The 26,165-nt window shown below is 41.8% G+C and overlaps 1 protein-coding gene across 3 annotated transcripts in view; it reads right to left on the bottom strand.

Moving 5' to 3' along the window:
* Positions 1 to 18,457, bottom strand: part of eya4 (EYA transcriptional coactivator and phosphatase 4) — a 50,396-nt gene extending 31,939 nt beyond the window's left edge. For all 3 annotated transcript variants that reach the window (XM_082504372.1, XM_082504374.1, XM_082504373.1), the window contains exons 1-2: positions 18,079 to 18,457; positions 14,323 to 14,383 (exon numbers count right to left, since the gene is read on the bottom strand). In XM_082504372.1, coding sequence (XP_082360498.1) covers positions 14,323 to 14,355 — 33 coding nt within the window. In that variant the 5' untranslated portion in view covers positions 14,356 to 14,383; positions 18,079 to 18,457. The remainder of the gene's footprint in view (positions 1 to 14,322; positions 14,384 to 18,078) is intronic.
* Positions 18,458 to 26,165: the final 7,708 nt, after the last annotated feature.

The following is a 26,165-nucleotide window of genomic DNA, read 5'->3' as shown; positions in this document are numbered from 1 at the left end:
GTGAATGAAAACATAAAAGGAAGAGAATTTAAATGAAAAACAGAAGTAACTAAGTTAGGGAACATCTGAGCTGTACACACGTTTTTAGGATGTTTCCTAAAATCAAAGACATCCACGTATATAAATCCTGCTGATGGCAGCTCTGCCGTGATTACTTCCATGAAGCTGAAATGGTGTGGACGCAGTGTCAATATCTTGCTGTGCAGTAGAAAGTACAGGCCAGACCATAAACTTCACACCATGCAGGAGACCCCCCCCCCCCCCCCACACACACACACCACTACCCCCACACACCCTCCCCCATCTCACCCACTGACTCACATGTGCACCTGAGCACACGCGCACACACATACTTTCAATCTGTGTTAACTGGAAACACACGGCTGCACATCTGTCTCATATGTGAAGTCTAACAGAGCTAGCGCAATGGGCTGAGTGTAATATCAAATCACACTCACACACAGACACACAAGCGGCCAGTTTCCTCAGTCTGAAGATGGCACCCTTTCACAACAACAGGGGTCAAAGTGGGCTCGGAATGATCTGGACCGGCGTTCCGGCGCTGTCAACTAACGAGCAATTAACTCCAAAAAGGCATCTTAAGACGTGTTACCGTCAAACGAGTTAATGCTTCATGGAGATACTTGCTCAGTAACAAGAAAATAAAGACATCCCACAGCCCACTTAAACCCTCCACACATCCTTTCCTCTCATCCGTGTGATGCGTTCAAGGTGTAGATATAAACTGCTTCTCAACTAGCTAGAGGCACTGAATGGAGCTATAAGCAGTAACTTTTTTGTCTTTACTTGGGAGATAAATTAAGATGCATCTTTGTGAGCCTCTGAACAAATATCAGCAAGTACACAAACAGGAATATGTTTGTCACAAAATAGAGAAAAATGTAAGAAAGAGGACAGGAGGTACGGAATGCTCAACAAAGCATTGTAGAGCAGGCTAAACAGGTTGGCTTGTGCTATTATGGTGAAGTTCACAGTGATACACTATATGCTGGACTGGTACACAGGAGACACGGCATTCAAGATCAGTGTTAGGTTACATCAAAAGGTAACAAAAATCTGTTTATATTTAAGGTAAAGATGCTGATTAGAATCACTCACTGAATTCTACCTTTTATATTAGCTTCACAGTGTTTATCATACTGGAAAATCAGCCATGGCTCATGAAACATTTGCTTATATCTTGTAGAACCCACAGAGAGCCATAAATCAGGGTAGCAGCTTGGGTCAGCTGATCACAGCTTCACAAGTAATTCTTTTACCCATACGGTGCCTTTACAACCAATCTTAGGGTTCCCCAACATGCCAAATCCCACTTTAACCCCTGGAGACAGACTCAAACACACATTTGCACACTCACTAGGAGTTAAGCAAACAAAAGTGAATGATTTCACACTCATACATGCGCCTAAACTAGGCCACTGCAAATTTCTGACACTCACTTCTTTACCTAAACGTCACCATAGAACCAATACTGGGATCAGATCGCCCACATTACAAAACTGGCTTTTTTACTTTTCTGTATCAGCACAGGATCATGCGTATAGTTTTGAGATAAATGTTTCTGAGATTTCCCAGTAAACACAAGACGAATGCTATTTTATTTATACTGCTATGGTTAAAATGGGAAAAAAAAAATAGAGATCATTACTTTTTTCCCCATGATTTGAAAAAAAAAAATCAGAGTTTTAAAGCTGAAAGGACCTAAAAAAACAACAAAAACACATTTAACACAAAAGCACTTGAGGAGAAAAATATTTCATGAAGCAAACTCTTGACATCTGACTCCCTCAGCACATTTTGGAGAGACGTGGCCCAATTTTAGTCCTGTTTAACCCAGAGGGGAAGAAAATTCAGTGCTCTTCACTAACTTTATATTACATGAAGGTGCCTTGTGAAAAAAATTAATGAATTTAGGCACAACAAAACTCCTCCTGTTTACATTTTAGACCTCATATTGTTGCATATTGCTGGGGAAACCAGTGGATCTTGACTCTTTTAGATTTATGCACACAAAGCATCACATTTCTAAAGTTACTATTAACATTTTAGTTTTAGTTATTGTAATTTTTGCTGTTTCAATATGTGTGTGGATGGGTTTTAATGTCAAAGCACTTAAAATTCTGGAAAATATGAGATGTAAAACATGATGTGTAGGCTTTTTATGCTGGTGATGCCACTTTAAATAGACCAATCAAGAATGAATTGACTGTTAATAGTTGCAAATGGTGGCTAGATACGATTATAACTAAATAGAATTTAATTGGCATGAATGATCCTTCAACAACATTCAGAACATTTTGAATGTTGCTGTGTGTGTACACGGCAATAGAAAATAGCTAAGGGAGCAGTAACAAATCTATACAGGCCTGGAGACCAATCTGGAACAGAGCCACTGTCTCCAACTGTGCTCCAGCCACCTTTAGCTCGCTCACCATAGTGACAGCATGCGGCCCCGTCCCAAAGCATTTATCCCCGGCCCCAATAAACTCCGTGATTGATAGACTGTCTAGAGGACCTGTGTGCACAGATCGTGGCGAATGTCTGTTGAAAGTGTGTTATATGTGGATGCCGACGTGCGTTCGCGCGTGTGTGTGTACTGGACGTTTGAGAGTGAATGTGGAGGACTGGCTGTCAGAACAGATTAGGGTGTTGCCGAAGCGCTTGACAACTCAAGCACTTTATTATTAGCCAGGCTAGACCCGATCGGGGGGCGGGGGGTCGTCCAAAAACATCCCCGATGAAATATTTTCACAGCAAGTGGAGAAGGGAGCAGGGGAGGCGTCCCAAAACACGCCTGATGAAATGCACTTGCACACACACACACACACATACAAAAAGAAAAAAAAAAAAAACAGGAGTGGGGCATGGGCACATCTGAGCAGTGAACTGAGCAGAGGAAGAGGGCATTATATTAATACAGTCAAATAGCTGCACTTACTTTTGGTTTTTGTTGACTTTAGGAGTGTTTTCAAAGGGCCTGTTGGAGGTGGCTCATTCAATTTGAAGAGGCCCTTGAGAATAACTGTGTTCTTCAAGTGGAACAACAGCAGTTTATCTCTTCACCTCCAACAGGAGGGCTGACTAAGACAGACCCTGCTCCTTTTTTATCTAGCTTTTCATGATTTACTTATATTTTTTTAGCTCCATCATCACACTTTAAAAATCCACTTCTGAGCACTTTGATGTTGATCTAACAAATTTAGAATTGATTTATTAAATCTGGCCTAAGCATAGGCTCATTCACTTCATCAGTTAAAGTTAGACAAGAAGATCAAGTCAAGTCAGATCAAATGTGTTTTATTCATATGGCACATTTAAATCAACAGAAGTTGCACTAAAATGCTTTCCAGACAAAAGCATTAACATTCCAGATCTCCAAAAACCTCATTTCAAGACACAACATTGCACCAGAATTCCCAGTTAAGGCCAGTGTTTGGCTAGGTTTAGTAAGCTAACCTTAGTGGTGTTAAAAGTATTCACATTCTTTATATCCTTAGCACGTCCTTTTACAGAACTAAAGTACCACTACTTTAAAACAGCCCTTACAGGACATTTTAGTTAAAAACACAATGATCCAGGTGGTGCTGTGAGTGAGCAGCTAGCAACAATGGAGAAAAAAACTAAATAAAAACACCCTCCTTTTAACCTGAAAGAGCCAGACCCAAGGAATCTATTACAGAGGGGTGACCAGCTTAATTATGGACTTTTTTCTTCTTCTTTTTCATATGCCTGATTATATGATTTGGATAAAATTCTAAAAAGGGTGAAAAAAAAAATAGTCACAACTGCTCTAAATAGTTACTGATGATAATCCTAAAACTTGAAAACTGTAAATGTAAATGGACACTAAATGTTTTTCTGTATTAAATAAATCCTATAGTTTTAATTTAATTGCATTTAAAAAGGCTAAAAAAAACATCAGGATCAGAAAAAGAATGTAGCTGTGTAGTCTTTAGTTGTGTAGTTAATGGGACACAGAGGGACAGTCGTTGCACACGCGCACAAACACGGGCATGCACGCATACACCTGTGCAACACGATCACCCAACCATCCCTGCCTGCGCCATCGGCTGGTGTGTCGACCACAAAACATTCATGAAGAATGTTGCTCACCACACAAACACAAGCTTCATCTCGATCTATACTCTGCATTTTCCCCTCGTGCACGCATATGCACACACACAGAGTCACCCGTTTACCTGTCCCCTGCTCAAAGCTCTCTGCTCTCCACGTTTGTATGAGTGGTTATCGGGATGGTAACTCTATCCCCTTCCTTTCATGTAAAATACATTGTGCCGAGCCTCCACCCTCCAGCCCTCCCTCCTCCTACACCCCACAGTTCCCCAAGCCTGGGGAGGTGTAAATCTATCCCTCTCTTTATGCCTCCAAAAATGCCCCTTTTTCAGGTGTAGTAGGAAGCTATAAAGGAGGGGAAAAAAGTGAGGGAGTGAAAGGAGAGAACAGTTTGTGGAGCAGGGAGAAGGAGGAGGTGTTTGGGTGAAATAGGTACTCTCCGAAAACCTCTCTCACTCTCTCTCCCTCCATGTCTTTCTAGCCAGGTATACTTCGCTTCACCTGGCCATGCTTACATAAATTTGCCAGCCTGGTGATGTTCACAACTTTTACTACATAGAAAGAGAGCCTAACTCACAACACCGAGTGACTTGCGATGTCTTCAGCAAACCATGCCAGGAGAATATATTTGTACTAATATGATGAAGTTGGACAGCATAACTAATCGCAGTGAAAGATTTCACCAAATAAATAGTTATTGTTACAACAAGCAGTAGCTACATTATGCTAATCAATTAAAGACATTTAAAAATATAAACAGTTAAATACAAATAAAAATGAAGCCAGCAAAATGTTGCACAATACTGTGTTCTAAGCTGTTCTGTTATCAGCGTCTCCAAAGGTAAACTGGGACTTTTTTAAAATATAAAAATACATAAAAAACAAGTTTTTTTTATTTTTTATTATTTCTTCTTTCTAACAAGCTTGCTGACAAAGGTCAGAATGAGCCACTAAAGGCTAAGTGGGCTGCCTACAAGGAATCAATGACTATCGCCCGCCTCGTGGATCTAGTTTTTGTTCCATTCGGCTCGCTGATAAAAGTCACACTTTTACAGTAAAACTGTTTTTCTTTTTCCATTTAAGTCTTATCACAGTATAAATTCTGGGCGTTTATGTTTAAGCAAAACCGCAGATATCATTAGTGCATCTTACTAATCCTGAAGTCCCAAGCGTTTGTTTTTCTTCAGTCGAACTGCGGTAGTAAATCCACGTGTTTGGGGGAGGAAGAGCTACAGAGGGGAACAGACCAACCTCCATGCTGCTCACCGTGCTGGTGGTCTTCATATCGCCTATTTAAATTGGCTCCTCATTGTCTAAGGGAGTGACGGATCACAGACACGATTTAATGCAGCTTTACTCAGTGGAGACAAATGAAAAGTCAGTGATGGATGTGTGTGTGTGTGTGTGTGTGTGTGTGTGTGTGTGTGTGTGTGTACACTGGTTCTGGGTTGTTAATAGTGCGTTTGGCCTCAACTGGCCCTGCTCAGCTAATCTGATGAGAGTGATTAAAAAAAACAACTGGGAGAAACTTAAACCACTCCATGGCTGACTGCGTGCACGGACACACACACATACTGAGCACATCACTCAACTACTTAGTGGTATAGAACCACACTCCAGAACAAACACCTTAATATGAAGTTCTTGAAAGTCTGACAGTAGGTCAGATGAGTGGACAATGAACTGGAAGGATCAGTATAATTTAAAATGCTATTTAATCGACTGTTGGTTAACCTTTTTCAGACATAATGATTAATCAGTGACCCTTAATTGATCTAAATGACAACATAACGTATGCGTCATTAAGTGACTCCCATATCTGCGCTGCATTGCGATTTAGTATGCTGTTTAAAGGACCAATGTTAAATTTTATTAAAAGAAAATTCAGCACAATGGCAAACTAATTTGCAAATTTCCCTGCATGCAAGGTAATATAAGTAATTTTCATGCAATAATTTTTCTTTTGTCATCTTTTCCCCACCTGCATTAGCTTTATCCCCATAAATCGCTGGTTTAGACCCCACGATGCAGTCGTAAAAATTATGACTACAATATATGAAACTCCTGGGAAGTGTGATATGAATGTAAAAGCCTTGAGGTGAAAGAGAAGGAATATGAGTTTTCACAGATTAAGCTTAAAAGTAAGTGAGAAGACTTTTCTGGACCGTGGTGTTATAAGTTGTTCTAAAAGCCTTGATCAAGCAATCTGCCTAACTTGGAACCATTTTACCTGGCCAATATTCCACTTTTACATTTTTTTAATGGTGTTCTATTTAAACATACTGGTGATCCTTTCTCTCGCGTCATGACCTTGGACAGATAGATTGAATTTTAATTATAAATTACATTTTAAACAGAAAATAAAAAGAGGTTTTTAAAGGGCAGAGGTCTTCAGAGTTTTTATTATCTGAACAACATGTGATTGCGGCCCAAGTCATCTAGACTTGGTCGAACCGGGACAACCATCCCGAGGCTTTACTGAGAATGGCCCAATAAAGAGAAAATATCCAGTGAGTTACAGATGTTCGGGTGAAAATGTCTTGTTGATGCCAGAGGTCAGAGGAGAATGCCTTGGAACTTAACTAGTCATTACAACCATGCATAAAAACATCTGTGAATGGACAACATGATAAAGCAGATAGACTACAGTAATAAAAGACCCCACTCCTGACAGCAAAGAACAGGAAACGGAGCCTACTTTTCACACTGGCTCATGAAAATTGGACAACTGAAGATTAGAAAAACTTTGCCCGGTCTGATGAATCTCATTTTCTGCTGCAACGTTCGGATGTTAGGCTCAGAATTTGGGGTACACAACGTGAAAGCATGGATCCATCCTGTCTTGTACCAGAAGTTCAGGGTGGTGCTGGTGTAATAGTGTGGGGGATATTTTCTTAGCACACTGAGCCTTCTAGTACCAACTGAGCATGATCACAGCCTAGCTGATATTTTAGCTGACTGTTATTTTTGCTCTCTTTATAACTACAGTGTACCCATCTTCTCATGGCTACTTGCAGCAGGATAACACACCACGTCACAAAGTTCAAAGAATTTCAAATTCATTTCTTGAACATGACATTGAGTTCACTGCACTCAAATGGCCTCCACAGTCACCGGATCGCAATCCAATAGAGCGCCTTTGGGATGTGGAAGAACAGGAGAATCACATCATGGATGTGAGGTTGATAAATCTGCAGCAATTGTTTGATGCTCTCATATCAACATGACGTAAATCTCTGAGAAATGTTTCCAACACCTTTTTGAATCTATTTCATGAGGAATTATGGCCATCCTGAAAACATTTGGTGGTCCAACCTGACACTAGCAAGGTGTACCTAATAGTGTTCTTCAACGATTAATAAAGGCGACACCAGATCCTTGTTAAAGTTAAAAAGGTTTGGCCTGCTATGATAAGCTACAGCCAGAGTGGAAGAAAATGCTGTCTGGGTCTGGTTCTATACTAATGTTTCATAGTGTGACATGAAGTAAGTTGTTATCACAAGCCATACAAAATATTACCTTCTGCCCAGGCTACAGTATGAAAACCAAGGACTTAACAGAATGGATCCAAAATAAATCCACTGATATGTATGAAAGCGATGAAACTAAGGGGAAAAAATTAAGCAGCAAGTTCTCTGCTGGTGTGCGAGACCTAAAGAAACTCAACACCAGCCTCAAGCAACACCCCCATCGCCAACCTGACCACAGCTACCGCACCCCCTGCTTGGTCTTCATACCGTAGCCCCCCCCCCTCCAAAGCACCTTGACATCCCAAAGGGAAACAAATATCAATGGGATGTGCGTGGGTCTGGGAAGACATCAGGTAGGGAAGAAAAGAACTGAAAAGCAAAAAAAATGTGCATGCAACTACTTGTGTTAAGGCTGAAAGACTAGACGGTCTAAATATCTGTGGTGGTCATCACTGGAGGTGGTGTGTGTGTGGGGCAGCAGCAGCAGCGGCATCAATAATTAAAGCTAATCTCATTAGGCCTCAGATCCCTTTCAGACGCTTTTAATTAAATGATGAATGGCCTCCCAGCTGCCTGTTAAATAATGCTGCTCATGACATCACAGTGTGCATGCATGCGAGAGGTACAACATAAGGTAGATATCCTTAAAAAAAAAAAGGGACACAAGGAGAGACTTTCAGTGCAGAGAAAGGTATGGTCTCTCTCGCACACACCCACACATGCAAACACCATCTGCTCGTGGATTCTTTATGCGGCTGATTATTAGAAGTTACGGCTGGCCTATGCACCACGGAGAGCGAACAGGAGTTAAATGTCTCAGAAGTGGCAAGCTGTTCCATCATACCAGGCCTCGAAACACTTCATATCAACTTCCTAATAAAATCACTCACAATACCAGATGTCTACAAAAAAGGAAGACAGATTGAGGGGAGAGAGAGTATGTAAGTGTAAAAAAAAAAAAAAAAAAGATGGTCAAGGAGCTTAAAAAAAAGAAAAAAGAAAAAAAGGTCAGTGAGGAGTTCGGTGGGTGTGAGGAGGATAAAGATAAAGGAAAACAAAGAAGGAGAGACACGTAGACTACAGAGTGAACTTGGAGAATGAGAGCAACAGGTAAAGAAGAGGACAGGTAAGGGTGCCAAACCGCCTAGGGCTCGCAATAGCACGGACGCCGCTACGAGAACACCCATAATCCTGTTTCTCACCCCCCTGCTCTCTCCCTCTCTCTATCCTTCCATCCACCCCCTCCTCCCTCTCCCCCCCCCCCCCACCCTCGCTCTTGGGCTTGCTCTGTATCGGATTGCTGACTTCACAATAGGGCCTGAATCATCACTCTGTAGCCAGAGAGACACAGAGAGAGACGAAGAGGCGGGAAGGCCGGCGGGGAAAGAGAAGGTGGGACAGACAGTCAGTCAGACAGATCGAAGAAAAGGAAAAAAAAATCAAGGACAAAAAAAAAAAAAAAAAAAAAAAAAAAGAAGAAGAAGAAGAAGAAGAAGAAGAAGAAGAAGAAGAAGAAGAAAAACACGACAAAACCAAAAACAACAACAAAAAAAAAGACTTCATTTTTCTCTTTGGATATCACTGCTGCAATGATGCAGTTCAGATGTGGTCGCAAAAAACCAAAACCAAAAAGTCTTTCATGAATATTAAGATTAATAAATAATTTTTTTACTTTCAGTGTATCCAGTCATTGTTCTACTCCATGCAGAACTTTAGGCTAACACCAGCACCAAATACAAAGCACAAACATGTAAGAAATTAATATCAATATTATTTTAATGTATTCAGGAAGGAATACTCTTAAGAGACAGGAAAGCATGAATTGCACACAAGTGCAAAATTCCAATTCCAAACTGTCAGATTCGATGAAAAACTGAAGATCTTTTGGTTTTAAATGGATTTTTTAAAATATGTGACTTGGCCATGCTCATGACTATGAACACTAATAATATAAGGCATTAATCTCTGCTTAAAACAAGAAACAAAGTGGCAGATAATGAAAACAGCCATTAGTTGTAGCAATAGTCAAGTCAGCACAGAGACACAGGTCACAGCCTCGCCGACCCCTCTCTCCCACCTTTCTGATTCTGCGCTGCTGCAGAGAAAGAAATCCAATCTCCCAGCAGAGCAACAGAGGAAGTTCTTGCGGCAGGCGAGGCAGAAGGTTCCTCCGTTACCAAAGCACAATTGTTGCAATTTCATTTCCTTCCCAGCAAAATGAGGAAATATGCTCCTCTTTTTGGAACCAATGGCAGATGAGCATTAGCCAGAAGTTGGGGCCGAACAAAAGGTGGGCTATATCGACGGCTCTATTTATGGAAGTTACTGCAAACAAAGAAGAAAATGTTTTACTATTTTAATAATGACTTCTTCTTGGGGTTATGCTTTTACATTTTAAATGTGTTTTATCTTTACGGAGCAAATTCAAAGCATCAGTTCAGCACGTCAGTTACAAAAAAAAGAAAAGAAAGAAATAATAACCAACTATGTTAAAATGTCACATCTGGCAATATAGGGATTTTCTTGAGAAGTCTCAGAGTAATCAATAAAGTGATGAGTCTTGGCAAGAAATACATAGCCCTGATTGACTTCCATTAAACAAGCATGGCCACAGTATTAGACAGTCTCCACTCAGATGACCTCAGCCAACCCACACCACAGAGAGTATATGCGTATAACAGAGAAAGAAACACCTACACACTCGTACTCTCACACACCAGACACTAAAGCACACATATCATGTGGTTTCCTGTCTGGTGTGTTCTTCTAGAAAACCCACGCCACTTGCTCTGGCTTCTAGATGGATTCTCCAGTCTGTTTTGGGGGCTTTGACTCTGTCAGGCTTTGAGTGGCTCAGGGACTGTCTGTGACCCGCTGACCTCACACCTAGCTGCCTTTCTCTGGCCAGACAGACTCTCACTCTATTCTCATATACGAGTTATAAATTATCTGTACCAAAGCATGGACTGAAGGGCTTTTGGCAAAAGACAGATGTTTTGGTTGTTTCACACATCTTAAATAATAACAATGTGCAGCACCAGGACGATTCATGTTATGGATGCACTAAGCCAAGGAAAAACACTGTGCTGTGCACTTCCCTACATCTTTATTACAGTAACGCGCAACTATGCATTCCCACATGGGTGGAGCTGTTGGGAATCTGTTGTGAGTCTTATCCATTGTTGCACCAGTGCAACAACAGGTTTAGCTTATTTAGCGGTTCAGGTGCTGATGGGTGATTTAGTGACTGGGGAAAGAAGTCCTTTAGAGATGAAACATGTGTCCAACTGTTTAACACACTTTTCAGTGAATTTTTCCCCCCCACACGCACCATTTAGATCAAACGGTGTTGCCATGGTAAGCCCAATTTAACTCATTGGCCAAAAACTAGCATTTCCCGCTAAAATTGTAAGCACTTACCATATTGGGCTCATGCTAAAGTTTGTAGCTTTAACAATATAATGTTTAGTCAACCTGAATACTACATTAATATAAACTTTGGGATGGAGGCTCAGAGTTTGTCGGTCCTTGAAAGGCATTCCTTTAATTAAATATATGTACATATTGAAATTCTGAGCATTCTTCTGCATGCAATCTTAAAACTATCATAACTCCTGCTATTATGCTATGATTTTCTAAATCTGCTCTCATTTGCTTGGTTTTCTTGTCACGGTTTCTCTGCAACTGCATGCAGTTTAATATCATTTAGCATTTATTGTCTACATTGTGCATGCCATATTTCATATCCTGCTCTCCCTACTCCTCTGCCTTCTCCTGTGCTGATCAAAATAATCTGCAGCGTTTCTTGCACAGAGAGAGAAGACTCACTCAGCAACACTCAGCTGTCAGCTACACATAAATCTTACGAGAAGCACTGTACACCAAGCTGAAATTGAAGTGCCCCTCGGTGCCCCAGCTAGGATGCCAGCCTACCAGAGGGATGCCAGTGGGGTAGCTGTTACACTCTACACTTCAGTGATCTGTCCCGTTGCCGGGCAGATTTTGAAACGGCCATCTATGACGCCAGTGCAATCTTAGCAATCAGGGTTGGGCTGTAGTCATATTAAGCTACTGCTGCTGCATGTAAGTTTGTGTGAATGTGTCTGTATGGGGTTGTAGGGGTGAAAGAGGGCTGCAACCTGACCCCTTTCCTTCTCCTACTTGGTCTCTCGCTCTGTGTCTCACGCACATGCACACACACTAGGACAGCTGCCATACTAGGGGCCTCTCCCAGTGCACCAGAGGAAAAGGCTAAAGCTAAAAGAACCCTTTCCCCTCATGTTTCAGACGCTTTTTCTTTCTTCTCCATCTCTCTTACTTTTTTTCCCTTCAGGTGGCTCAACATTTTAAATCCTGCAAAGCTCCCTGGGGTCAACAAATGCTCCTGCTCCCCCATCTCTCACTGCTTCCACCTCCACCAAGCCAAAGACTGGAGACTTCAATCGGAGGTCTGTTGGATCAGGAGCTCTTGAGACTGTGTGTGGAGTTTGCATGCGTTTTCTGTTTTCTGTGTGTGCACTGAATGACTGACGCTGATCTGTCAATCCAATCTCCTTAATGTTCACAGCTGAATTCAAATACAAATCGTTGTATTCGTCGACATCATCTTACAGAGCATCACCTAAAAACAACAGCTTTTCTCCAAAGCGAAACAAAATATGCGACAACAGGTGAAGCGAAACACCTCAAGAAGCTGTAAGCAGCGCTTCGGAGCGAACCATTGCAAGCGCCATCTCAGGCTCCTTTCTAGCGCTCCCAGAGGACCCCAGACGGCAGGCTGGCTCTCGACAGGCAGGCGGCCAGAGAGGACGCCTGACCATAACCCAGATGACGTGCGATGGATGTGGTGGGAAAAGGGCGGGGTGGAGGAAGTAAGGGTACTTTAAAGGGTAAAGAGGAGGAGTGGGGGTATTAAATATCAACAGACAACTCCCCGAAACCTTGTGTGTGAGGTCTGAGTTGTTTTCTTAGTCACCCGAGACACGCCTATTTCAATGAAGGAGTGCGGGGAAAGAATTAGCCAATTTCAGTTTAAAGACTAAAACCAAAAGGAAAGCTTGAAAATTTTTTTACAAGTATAGGATAAGTTTATAATTTAAAATGTTCAGTCAGATGTTAAAGCTGTCATTCATACTTAGAATCAAAGGTTTAAAGGTTCAGCTGTAATCAGACTGAAACAATACGAGCAAAGCTGCAAATTAAATTTCCATTTAAAGCCTTGAAAAAGAGGTTGAATGTATTTGAGGTTGACATATTTTGAACCGTTTTTAAAAGGAAAAAATGGCATATGTCAGCTGTTTTAACAGTTTCAGATGAAACTGCAGTTTTCTTTATCTTTTTGATAAACCTTTGAAATTAGACTGCAGTTCAAAGTTTAGCCATATATCTGAAAACAGTGGCCACCTTATAGTAATTCAGTCTCAGTCCTTAAGTACAGTTACAGCATACTGTCGGGTGTTAGAACTGGAACTAATGACCCCAAATATCACTCAATTTTTCCAATAACTGAAAGTAGTGTTAGTGCAGGGCTATTATATTGACCTGTATTGATTTTAGCTATGTCCACATGTGAAAACCATATACCGAGTTTCCTAAATACCAACACACCTGAATTCTCCGGTTGTCCAAGTTACAAAGTAAGCTTTGGCCCCTTTACAGAAAATGCTGAGCCTGAACATTTTAGAAGTCACAAATCTGAGCCTATAAAACCATCGAACTAATAAAAATCTCTGTCCTTGCTCCGATATCTCATTTCCAACACGAACAATTAATCAATGTCTTTGAGCCGCAGCTCAAATTCACTTATAGATGATATCACTGCCCTATTTAAAGTAGGTGAAGTAACTGTGGAATATGCACATCAATATTTGATGTCGTGATAGCGGCAAGACAAGATGGATGTTTTTCTCTGTTCTCTCTTTATTTCTGTGTTTTTGTGTTCTTTAGTGTGCGTGTCTGTGCGTGTGTGCGCGTGCATTTTATGTATGAGTGACATGTACTCCGCTGGGGTCCGCCTGTAATCCAACCTGAAGTGAGGCTAACAGAGCAGCACAAAAAGTCGGGGGGGAAAAAAAAAAACAACATACTTCGTGGGCTCTGTCCCACTTTGCGCTATTATTACTGTCGAGGCTGGCAGGTCAGAGAGAGGGAGGGAGAGAGAACGCTGCTTCATGGAGGAGGAGAAGAAGATGAAATTACACCTGTTCTGGTGGCTGACTAACGACTTTGAAATGCGAGTGGCCCTCGCTCGCCGCCAAAATCATTTTCCCAACAATACGGCCTGATCTTTAAACAAGCAGAACTGGGACGCTGCGCTGACGTGACGCAGAGATGGCCCGCTGTCCTGGGACGCTCACAAACCCTCGGGCTCAAGTGTGGTGTGTGTGTGTGTGTGCGTTTGTGTGTCTGTGTCAGTGTGTGACTGAAATGTAAAAGATAAAGATAAAAATTACCTCCTTTTTCAATTTAATGAGTGATTTGAATTGCGTTACACACTTCGGCTCACAAAATTCACACACATGATTGTTAAATTGACATCTATGCCCAACATTGTTTCTCCTGAAGTCTCATTCACTCTGACTGGTGCCATATGGTTACTGTACGCTCACTGAAACACAGCTGCTGTGTATTAGCCTGGACACACACACACACACAATGTATGTCTCTAATGCACCCATTCCTCACACTTGTGTGGCCGATACAAGGTATACTTACTCGCTCAGCCACACACACTTACATACAGTAGCCTTTAACTCACCATCTGTTCGCTGAGGTCCTGTGAGGCCTCCATGGCTCCTCTGGCTTTGATCTGCCACACACTTGAAAGCCAAAAAAGAAAATAGGGAAATAAAATAGATGTCAGAAGCCTAAAAGTGACGCTTTGTTTACTTAAAAGTAAACAAGATCATCTGATAGACTGAGATGTTTTCCACCAAAATCCCAGCAAAAAAAAACCACTCTTCTGGGAGTTTCATGGCTTATATCGTGAATGAAATCACGCACGGTTCAGCATTTAAGTTACTTTGTACGTGTGTGTGCATCTGTCGGTTAGCCCTTCAGTCACTGCGTTTATGTGTGAGCAACAGGAGAGCGAAGGAGGGAAGCGACAGCGTTAACTTCAGCATATCATCTTCAGCCCAGGGTGAAGTGGAGAGATAATTGCAGAAGTAAATATCAACAATGAAAATGGAGAAGTGTAAGTGATAGGGCCGCTTGGCTGCCTCTGGACCACAGACACAGTGGCTGGCTAGCGCACGAAGATAGTGAGTGACCCTATTAATACTAGACAGGAGACAGGTTGGCGGAGGAGTTCGGAGAAGCCTGAGGTGATTGTCTACAAGTTAAGCGAAGATGAGGCGTTGCGATCAGCCAGATGAGGACAGAAGCTACAATGCGTCCTCGTCTTGTTGTCGCTACTGTCATGCACGGAGTGACACGGCAACAAAGGACTGCAAAAAAACAAAACAAAACAATGGAAAAAGGTGCCATTATCCCAACAGGGTGACACTGAATGGCTCCTTTCTGGTATGTTGCGCAAAAGGCGTCAGAAAAAAGAATAAGCTGCAAAAACACACACACACAACCTGCAAACACAAAGGTCCTCCCCGTCATTAGATCTGTTGTTCCCAGCAATGTGGTAAAGAGTGCCACTAACTGTACCTATCTCAAGTTCTCCATCAAAATACACTTTTTATTTTACTGTAACACTTTTTGACTGTAATCGTGAATACTACAATGTGCATACAAGTGTGTTGCTCTTTCTAAAAGACAGATACAAGGGATTTGTTTACTTTTACCACAAAGACTGATCAGGGTCTAAAATGTTTTTCCCAAAATATGGACAGGTATGAGCACAAAATTGGGGCACTCCAAGTTGTTCTTCAGTCTGCGCAGTGTTTTGTTGCCGAGTGTGTTTGCATGTGTGTGCACTGTGGAGTTTTCTGGCTCGATCCTTTAAACTAACTGGCATCCTTTTAATTTTTCATAGCGCTCAGCTCCTCCTAGCCTGAAACCGAAGACAATAATGCGTCTCTCAGGTGAATTGATTTGTGCCCAAGCCTCCCTGCTTCCCTCAACCCCCACCCTCTCCCTCCCTCCCGCCCTCTCTCTCTCACCTTTGTGGAGGACATAATCAGCCTTCTATTCGAGCTGGCTGGGTTTCACCCTTCCCTTCATGATTTATTCTTCTTTAGCGGAAACGTGATGGGCAGTAAACCCACAAAGAGCAAAGTTTACTTCATGCTTGTAATGGAGCATTTGTCTTAGTTTTCCTTAGTTGTTGTTTTTTTTTTTATATTAAAGTATAGCACAAATAAGCCACAAGGAGTTTTGCTGATTAAAAGGGGATCTTTTTTTTTTTTTAATGTCAGAACTAATTCTTATTAAATGATGCTGTCTATCTGCCCCAGCTGCCCTGCACGGCCCTAAAACCCACCCAGCAGTTACCTGACACTAAACAGGGAATCAATAGTGCCTGCCATTTCCTTCGGCGTCCCAGAAGAGAGAATTATATTTCTCACTATGGCTATTGACAGCGACATAAGAAACACATATGGGACGGCAGAGGGTTAGAAAGTGGACCAAATAGCTACACCGCGGTAATTTCACGCTATAAAAGCCGAAGGAAGGAGAATGTTGAACAAACCGCAGACTGCTGCAGGTCGGAGTGGCTGCAGGGAAAAATCATATGTTAAATTTGAGTTTAACCTCGCTGTCTTAGCAATCGCTTATATGCAGCTATCGATCTTTAAATGACACGAGCAGTTTCCAAGATTACCAGTTAAGGATTAGTCTGTGCAAAATTTAAACTGTTTACACCCCCCCTCGCCCCCCCCCCCCAAAAAAACCCTAAGGCCTCTGACGTTTAAATGGTCAATATTTACATTTGCTTTTAACCTAAAAAGTTAAAATAAACAAATAAATAAAAATACAATATTTTATTCTGATATGAAGACTCAAATCTTCATATCAGAATAAAATATTTTATGCTAGGCAGGTTTAGGCCTAACGCAACATTTCTATAAACAATGCGATATGCATATACGAGTTCATTTTTTTAAGTACAAAAAAAGATTTGGAAAATGTAAGAGTGCGATGCTGTTCTTTATTCTGGTCATTTTAAAAGGGATAAAACAGTGTGTTTTGCAGCCCTCCCCGTTTCGGGTCAGGGTTAAACAACATAAAACAGTTTCCAGATAATGAAACGGATACTCTTAGAGTTCTCCCACTAGAGGAAAAATAAAATGAATAAATAGAAACAAATGTGACGTGTTAAATACAGTTTATATACGGGATTATTTAATGCCTTAAGGTGGCCTCTAATTAACCGATATTACAAAGAACCAAAAAAACATTTAAACAAAAAATGTAAATATTCTAGCAAACGCCAACACCCACTAAAAATCCCCTTTGGCTGCATTAAAATATTTAATCCTAAATATTTCACATTTCTGGTGGGATTATCATCCTTAGACCGAGCCGTAATGTAAAATGAGATAGAAGGCCAGTGCAGGAGTTTACAATTTTCCAAAAATTCTCCACACTCTAAATCTTGCGCATTAATGCGCGTTGTTTAAGTATGAGCCCTTAATGTGAAATCTAATCTGTATGGATTACGGCGCAGTAGGCCCCTATCAGATTTTGAGTCGGCGTGTAACTTGTCATGTTGTTAGAGGCAGGCCAATAGCCGGGGGCCATTCAAGCCCTGAGAGCCCGGCAGTGGTATAAGATTCCCATTTCCTACATATCAAATATAAACACAAACTCCACGTGGGATGAGAGCCGAGATGGAGAGAAAAAGCCATGGACACGCGGAGGGATGAAGACTGAGAACTGAGGGGACACCAAGGGGACTAAACTCCTTCACGTGTCCACAAACTGAGAGGGGAAAAAAGGATGGACCGCACTGACCTGCAGTTAAAGACTGATGTGTGACCAATAACCACCAAAAAATAATCACTGTAATTTTATCATTCTTTTCTTTTTAATAAGAAAACCCTTTTGCACAACTATTCAGTTTTACGGGGAAGGATCTGACGTAATTGTCTGTTCATTTATTGCCATGTTTCAGCAAAAAATTACAGCAACCACTAAATCTTTATTATTATTATTTTTTGTCCACTTGTTTAATATCAGGTAATCTATCGGTGTGCCGTGATTCCGGGGCTGGGATGAAGTCGGAGAACACACACTTAACACATCAGCGTTATTAACAGGCATGCACTGGCCTTACAACAACAATAACGTAAGGTAAAGACTTATATTAATAATAATATTATAGAAAACTGGACAGAGTCTATCACTCTTTGATGGAGGATAATTCATTTTAATGTTACTGATACATTTTACTGAATTGTTGTTGTTTTTCTTTCATATAAATGTTTTTAAATCGGAATTAATCAAACTCAACAAAACTATAACAGTTTTCTCGCTTCTGCCACCTGACCTACAATTTAAGTGTCTAATAATAAAGCCACAGCCGTCTGGGGGAAAACACAAACTAGTTTAAACATACCTGTGTTAAACCTATTGTCGTCCCAGCGAGAAATCAGCTCCCAGATTCTCTTCACTTCTTGCGAGCGCTCATAATCAAGTACTGCGTGATCGCCACACAGCTCTCCCTGCCGTCTGCAGGCTGTCACTGACCGGGATCAAAACACTCAGCTACTGCTTGCCATTATCAGCAAGAGTCCAAAAACAAGCCGATGAGTTATTCAGAGTCCTTAAAACAATTTTACAAACTCAAACACGAGTCCCGAGGCTCGCTTTCGGTGACCGGAACGCTCGCCCCCGCGGGAAACAACATTATTTTCAGTCCGCGTCCAAGTTTGAGCACCAGGCAGTTCAGAGGCATGGGACATTATTGAAGATTGCTCCTGCGCATGCGTCCAGCTGCCATGCGGATACTACCGGGCAAGAGTCCAAAGAAGTAATGGGGTTCAGAGTGGGGTGGGGTGGAGGGGACCAAAATGATTTCTTATTAATAGTTTGGCCCAAATGATGTGCTCACAGTTTTATATATCCCACAGGAGCAAAAACATCTAGCTATCAATCTATCTATCTGGTCTCCAATTAGTCCATTAATCCAGTATTATAAAGGATTCAGAAAAAAATTTGTATAGCAAAAGTATATATAGACTTTTTACTGTATTTTTATATTCAAAAACAACATCCATAGAAAGCCAGCTTTTTAAAAATACACAGTACATATGTAAACATGAAAGGCAAAAATGCAAACTTATGCAAACACGTCAAAGGAAAATGTGGTGGTTAATCTGTATACAGTTACAGGCAGGGGATCAGACAGAGGACAACGATGCCAGAAAACACGCTGGAGATGCAACGAAAAAACAAACAGAAAACAGCATGAGAGTAAAGTCAGACAGGACTGTTTTGGAGACGCCCCAGAAAGATGACAGGCTTGGCCATGGGGTCTGTTTATTTGAAATATTGTTTGTTATGGCTTATAGATTCTCCGACTGTTGGGCCCCGCTGGCTTCGGATCAGCGCTCTTTTACCATGCTGTCATTTATTTAAGATCGTGATGTCAGCGACCACTCTGACTGATCGCTGATTGTTGCTTTAGAGATCCTGTTAATGTTCACACACACACACACACACACACACACACACACACACACACACACACACACACACACACACACACACACACACACACACACACAGATACAAGAAAGTGAAAAATGCTTTCCACTACTTTCTTTTACTATCCCTCGCATACACACACTCACAAACACACAATTTTTGTTTATGTGCAAAGTTTTCTTGGTAATATTATGTAAGATGAAAAGAGCCAAAGTTTCTGTGGTTTCAAATGCTTTGCACAAACACTAAAAAACAAAAAAAAATTTCCTTGTTGGACTGGCTGGCAGTTTAACTGGCAATCCCAGAGACAAAAAGTCAAGTCGCCCTAAAGAAAAGGCAGGAAAGTGGGAGCAGCCCTTTACCAAAACTATACCTTCTAATGGAAGTAAATATCTTTCTTTGTGTTTGTGGGTAAGAAAGGAAAGACGTATCTCACATTAAGTTTCATAGCCGCTTTCACGATGTTCATTTTTTACAGTGATCACCAAATGACAGGGCACAGAAATGAGGTCTGTCATCTTCCAAAGTCACACTACTGCACAATTTAACTTTTTCATCATTTATCACATGGAATTGGACAGGATAAGTAGTGCAAAGTCATTTGATGCCATTTGTAGCTGGCATGACATCGCATGATGACTGATATGTGTGTTTTGGCACCGCATTGGGCGGGTCAAATTCAAACCCTTGGCATGGCTTGTGTACAGGAACTTGCATGGCAAATGGTACCCTGATGGCAGAAGAAAGAGAAAGCTGTAGTTGCATTTTCTCTCAAATACACAGCAATTAGAAAAAAATGCTTTATAAAATAGACTTAGAGTGTTATCTTGAAAGGAGGTGAAGCACAGTGCTCTGTGACTAGTACCCCCACTCTCTTTTAATATAAACACTTGGAAATATCAGTCTCATTTTCTTATTTGTCACCTAGTTTAAACTATGTAAACAGCCAACTTGTTGTTGTGCACGTGTCAGTCTGTTTTACCTGTGCTACCCCCTCGCCCCCTCTAACACCCCACCTCTGAAGTCTATGAATAGCACAGTTTAGCTGAATCCTTGTTTGACTCCTTTAATAAGGCCTAGCCTGTTGTGCCTTCCTGCTTCTCAGTCCAGGAGCAGAACCCGGGCCTGGACCCCGCCGCTAAGTGATTGACACATTCTGGCAGAATGAATTAAAACCTCGTGCTGTGACACATCCCAGAATAGCAAGAAGCTGTTGCTGAACTGCAGTCTCTAGTGCCGCATGTCAGCAAGCTTAAAAAACTTGGCAGAACATTCTGCACAAAGGAAGCATGTACAGGTGTTTGTGTGTTCCTCTCGGTGTGTGTGAGACTGCCTGTGCGTATGAGCCGACATGCGCTGACGTACGGTATGTTAATGCTTCAGCTACATCAGCAGTCTAAAGAGTTAATCCAACAGGCGGCCTAAAGCAGAGCCGCAGTGCCGATATTTGTCATGTTTTACACGATTTTGTGAAGCCCGATTGACGCTTTTTCAATTAAACTGAGACCACTTTGGAATTTGAAGGCAGTGGCAGATGGATCTATTTTTTTGGCCAGCTGTTCTCTGGAGGGTGACGCTGGGGTGGGGTGCGGGGGGGCTAAGCCCCAAGATGTTTCGTGGCGTAGGACTGTGAGTCTGTGTGCCAAGTCACAGAGCTCCCGGTTCTTGCCAAGCAGGGGGTGGGTTGAGAGAAAATGCCATTTAGCTGGCTGGTATTTATAGATATGTGAGGAACTTGTGCTCAGTCCTGGCCGAGGTGCTGACGACGTAAAACGAGAGGACGATTCCAGAAGTCGAGTGTCAGGGCACACAGATAAAAATACCCAGTGAAAGATGGGTCCGGTCATTAGTGGTGCAGTGTGGCATGTGACATGGCAGCATTTCAGAGGTGATTTATGGTTATTACTACAGCTAACCTATACCTCTCCCTTTCCTGCCCCCACCCTACATCTCAAATTGGTTTGCAAAATGGAATGGCAAATGGAGTTTATTTCAGGGGCCGAGTGCCCAGAAAAAAACAGAAGAAGTGTGGAGCAATTTAGACTTTGGCAAGGTGCCACGGCTCGGTGTAAGATTTTACCACAATACTGGGAAAACATGATGATAAATTACACTTCTAACAGCTATTTAAGGTGGAAACGCAGAAGGCAAAAGCTACTTTCATGTTACCACCAACCCCGTGTTACTGCAAGAGCTGATAAAGAGCATATGAAAAGTTTTCCTGTGTCAATCATATCATACTGGACAAAAATGATGTGGGCTGATGATAGGTTGTGGGGGTAATGATCTCACTTCAGGTCACTGCCTTCTGTAATTGCCCGGAGCAAGCTGCCACAGGGAGGAACAAAGGAAACATTTCACACGTCGTAAATTCATGTAATGCCCTGCTGCAGAGCTGCTCCTCTGGTTACATTGCTCCTCAAAATTTCTTTTTGTTTTGTTTTAACTTAGTTAATCATTAAAAAAATAACAGTTTGCATTCAGATAGTGAAAGTTTCATATGTAGCAGGCCTAAGGAGCCACATTGCCAGCTGAGGCTGAGCAGCTTTTTTTCCCTGCTCTGTTTCAGAGCTATTGCACGTGTACCTGCCTGTCCTCTGTTCATCCTCCGCCCCAATTTGTGTGTCACAGTGACAAAAACACACATTGAGCAGAGAGGAAGAGGAGGGGGACAGGTGTAGTAAGGATAACATTGCTCTACTTGGTGATGTTTGGTTGCTGCAACCATTGGTGTAGTCCTTTAGTTTTTGAAAGATGTTATCCAGAATGAGCCACAATGTAGAAATAAAATTGTGTTTCATCTTACCCACTAGCCTTTATATACATCATAAACTGTTCAGTCACAATTTACATTCAAATGCAGAAGGTAAACTATTAAATTCAATTCAGTTTTATTTATTTAGCCAAATCACAAAAACAGTCATGTAAAGGCACTTTATATTGTAAGGTAAAGGTAAAGAGCCTACCATAGAACAGAGAAACCCCAAGAAGTAGACCAGCTCCTATGATCAAGCAATTGGCAACAGTGGGAAGGAAAAACCTCCTTTAAACAGGAAGAAATCAGGCTTAGGGAATGGCAGCCATCTACCACAAATGCTTGAAATGTATTACTGGTCATATTTTATTAATTTTGATCATTTGTTAAGAAGACCTATATAAGAAACATTTATCTGACACATTTATCTTAAGAATATTTATGGTTATTAAATTCACCTCTTTTCTCCCATCTTTCTCTGCTCTTTCCCCCCCTCCTCCCCAACTGGTCATTGCACATGTTGTTCCTCCCTGGTCTTGTTTTATCTGATGTTTCTTCCTCTTAAAAAGGAGTTTTTCTTTCCCACTGTCGCCAAGTGTTTATTCATTTTTGGTCATCTAAAAAGTTTTCTCTTTATTTTTGTTGAGTCTCTACCCTGCAATAATAAAGCACCTTGAGGTGAGTTTTATTGTGCATTGAACAGAAGAAGAAGATATATCCAGGGAGAAAATTTGCACTTGAAAGAAATGTAGTGTGTGATTTGCATGGCCAGGCAGGAGGGGATGGACATGAGGTCTTTTCTCTCCTCTGACCCACCAGAACGGTGCCCTAGCTGGGTTACAGACTTCCTGATTTACTAATAAGGCACTGATAAGGCCTTACTAATAAGGCCCTCTCCCGCTTAACAAAACACACACTTCAGCAGTGTAGCCCACCCCTTTGTCACAAGAGAACTTGTGAGTAGGGTTTACAGAGGCGAGGAATGATTTGCATGTTAATGGATTTGCGGATTCTAAATGAGGTCAGTTTACAGTTACACCTTTTTGCATGCATGAAGGTCTAACGTCTAATTATGTCATTTTAATGAGCTGAGATGAGCTTTAGAGGTCTAAAAAAATGCTTTGAGATTTTGTAATATATATATATGTATACTGTATCAAAAATGTTCTCCAAAGTCTCCAAACACATTTCAAATATCATACAACACTTTTCTCCAACACTTGGTGTCTCACTGAACTACTTCCCAGTATTTAGTCTTTTGTCCCTGGAGGCAGATGATGGAGCATATGCCTTACTCGCTGAGATGGAGATCAAGTGTGTGTTAGAGCAGCTGAGAAGCAAGATGGAAAGAGCAGGAAAGTGTGTGATTTCGTCCTACATTCAGAGGCTCGAGAGGCTACTCTCATGTGTGAAAGCACAGTGCAGTGTCTGTGTTTCACTTAGAAGCATGTGGTTTGTGTGTGTGTATGTGTGTGTATTGGGTAGGGGTATCAGGCCAACAAAATTAGTTTACCATCAGCTGTGCTCTCGTTCAGTCCCGGCCACCATCCAGTATTTCTTCCAACTCTCTCCATCTAATTGTGGCTCTGGACGGCTTTACAGCACCACCCTTGGGATGCTACTGTGGCCAGATCCAGAACACTAGGCTTTATGTAGATTGAATGTTTTATGGTTATGGACATAATATTTAAGTATAGAAACAGTCGCACCACAGCACCCTGCTCTAATAATTATGCCAGCCTGTAGGTAAGTGGGAAAAGCTGTGTAACTGACCTCACACTGCGTAGTGTGAGAGATGTAGATAACCCAACAGTTGAATCAAATCAATGCCATGTCTCAAGTTGGTTACATTAAGCGGGAGGGGACAGACAGACTCCACTTTTTTTTTAAAGTAGAGCGGGGAGAACGGGAACTGTAGTAGCCACATGGTGGTGAGTGCTGTCATGTTAAAACAGTTAGCCTTTGATAGCTGCTGCAGTGGTCAGAGGACAAATCATTAGAAATTTTCACTGTCTAGAATCTGATGGATGTAGCTTATGTGTGTGCCTTCACGCAAATGCATGGCCATGAGAAAAACGATTGGTGGGGGGAAGAGAATGGAAGAAAAATGATTGGTGGTGTGCTTTTGCTTGTAACAGTGACTTGATGTAAGTTAATCGTCAATTTGGAAAATACGTGATCTCAGATTCTACGTAGCCATACATGACTTTTACCCAGTATGTATCTGCTTCAGAATTTCTAATGTTAAATCACTTCAGTTTTTATATATGTACCACCAAACTGGATCAAGAATCACCTCAAGGCACTTTACATGGCACATGACTTACAATATGAAATAAGTATAAATAAAACGTGGAAGCAAGACAGCGTAGGTAAGGCAAAATTCATGACAGTGTCTTCTTTTGCTCCTGGTTCTGTGAAATTTGCTTAGTAAGGAAACCTGCACTTTTGGAATCTGTGAGATGTCTGCTTGCAGCTCCTGATGGCATGTTCATTGGGTGAAAGATACATGTTTTTTGTTTACATCTTTTGGTGGAATCGGGTTACCTGCTCTTCAATTATTTTAGCTGTTTGGTGGTTGTTGAAATGTTTTAGCCTGGTACCGGGGGTATTAGGGTTCAACAGGTTTTAACTGCTTATTACTTAATTATTTTGTGTAGTATGAATGGAGGTTTTTATCAGTATGAAAAACTCTAAAACAATTAAAAGTCCAAAAAGTCCTTGTGCTTGTTTGTGGTGAGCAGCAGATCAAACAAGTTAAGAATTAGAGACGGATTTAAGTGCCCATTCAGGCCTACAGGTTTTCTCTTAGCCATTGACTAAGCAAAAACCTGTAGTGATCCCGTATGTGTCAGGATTATCAGAGCAGTTGAGACGCATCTTTTCTAAACACCGGGTCTCGGTGGCTTTCAAACCCCAAAACACGCTGCACCAAAAATTGGTCCACCCCAAGGATCGCGTCCCCCGACACAAACAGACTAACATAGTGTACACTGTTAAGTGCCAGGAGGATTGCCAGGATTTATACACCGGAGAAACCAAACAACCTCTGGCGAAGTGGATGGCACAACACAGAAGAGCTACCTTGTCAAGCCAGGACTCTGCAGTCTATTTACACCTACAGGCCAGTGGACACTCTTTCAATGATGAGGATGTACACATCCTGGACAGGGAGGAACGCTGGTTTGAGTGCAGAGTCAAGGAGGCCATTTACTTGAAAAGGGAAAGACCATCTTTGAATTGAGGAGGGGGCCTAAGGGTACATCTTTCACCATCTTATAATGCTGTGATTGCAGCCATTCCGCAACTCTCTGTGAATGGAATTTGCATAATCATGATGAAGTAACTGACTTCCCAGCCCATTGTTCCCTCAGTGGGCTGGTTTCAGTCATTATGCGAATGTACTGTTTATAAGATTGGGGAAACCTGCAGTCAGCTGAGACTGAAGAAGTCACTTGGATGAGTGACGAAACGTTTCTCCCACTGAAAACGCTACATTCAGATGAACAGAATCAACTTTTGGAGAACACAGATCTCCTTCCTTCCTTCTTTCACATAATGGTATGAGCCAAGTCTTTCTTTGCATGTGATTGGCCACATGGTGTGCCCCCCATCCCTACCTGCATAGATTCTCAGCAGAGCCAATAACAATTGGGCAATTAACAATTGACATTATTAACTGCCGTATGTGGCCTGCAGGCTGGAAGTCTGGCACCCCTGTTGTAAAATACTTTTTTTTAAAGAAACTCAGGGGAGCGTTATTGTAATACAAGCCTTAAGTGTAGTCTCTCTGTCCCCCTCTCTGTCTTTGCTTAACAGAAACCAACCAGGAAGAAAGTTGTGAGAAGCACTTCACACACACACACACACACACACACACACACACACACACACACACACACACACACACACACACACACACACACACAGTTCTTTACTGTCAGGTGCCATGTTTATTTTTAGCTTTCATTTATTGTGACAGTCCGTAGTCTGGACAGCTCCGGTCTCAGCTGATCCCCGCTCCCCCTCCGCTCCTATCCTCTCACTAAAAAAGGGCCATCAGCTGTTCTCACCTGAGTCTCTAGCACCGCCCCGTTGAGCTCACTGCACCACTCCTCCCCTGCAGCCGCGCCCGGGACCACACCTCCTCTACAAAAGTATTTCCTCCTTCTAGTGCAAATCATGTGATTGTCTCACAGGGTCAAAGAAAGCTCCTCCCCCAGTGTTCTTTTCTTCTTAGT

The sequence above is a fragment of the Aulonocara stuartgranti genome (assembly GCF_965226115.1).
Source record: "Aulonocara stuartgranti genome assembly, chromosome: 15".
NCBI classification, from domain to species: domain Eukaryota; kingdom Metazoa; phylum Chordata; class Actinopteri; order Cichliformes; family Cichlidae; genus Aulonocara; species Aulonocara stuartgranti.
This window is presented reverse-complemented; position numbering and strand designations above follow the sequence as displayed.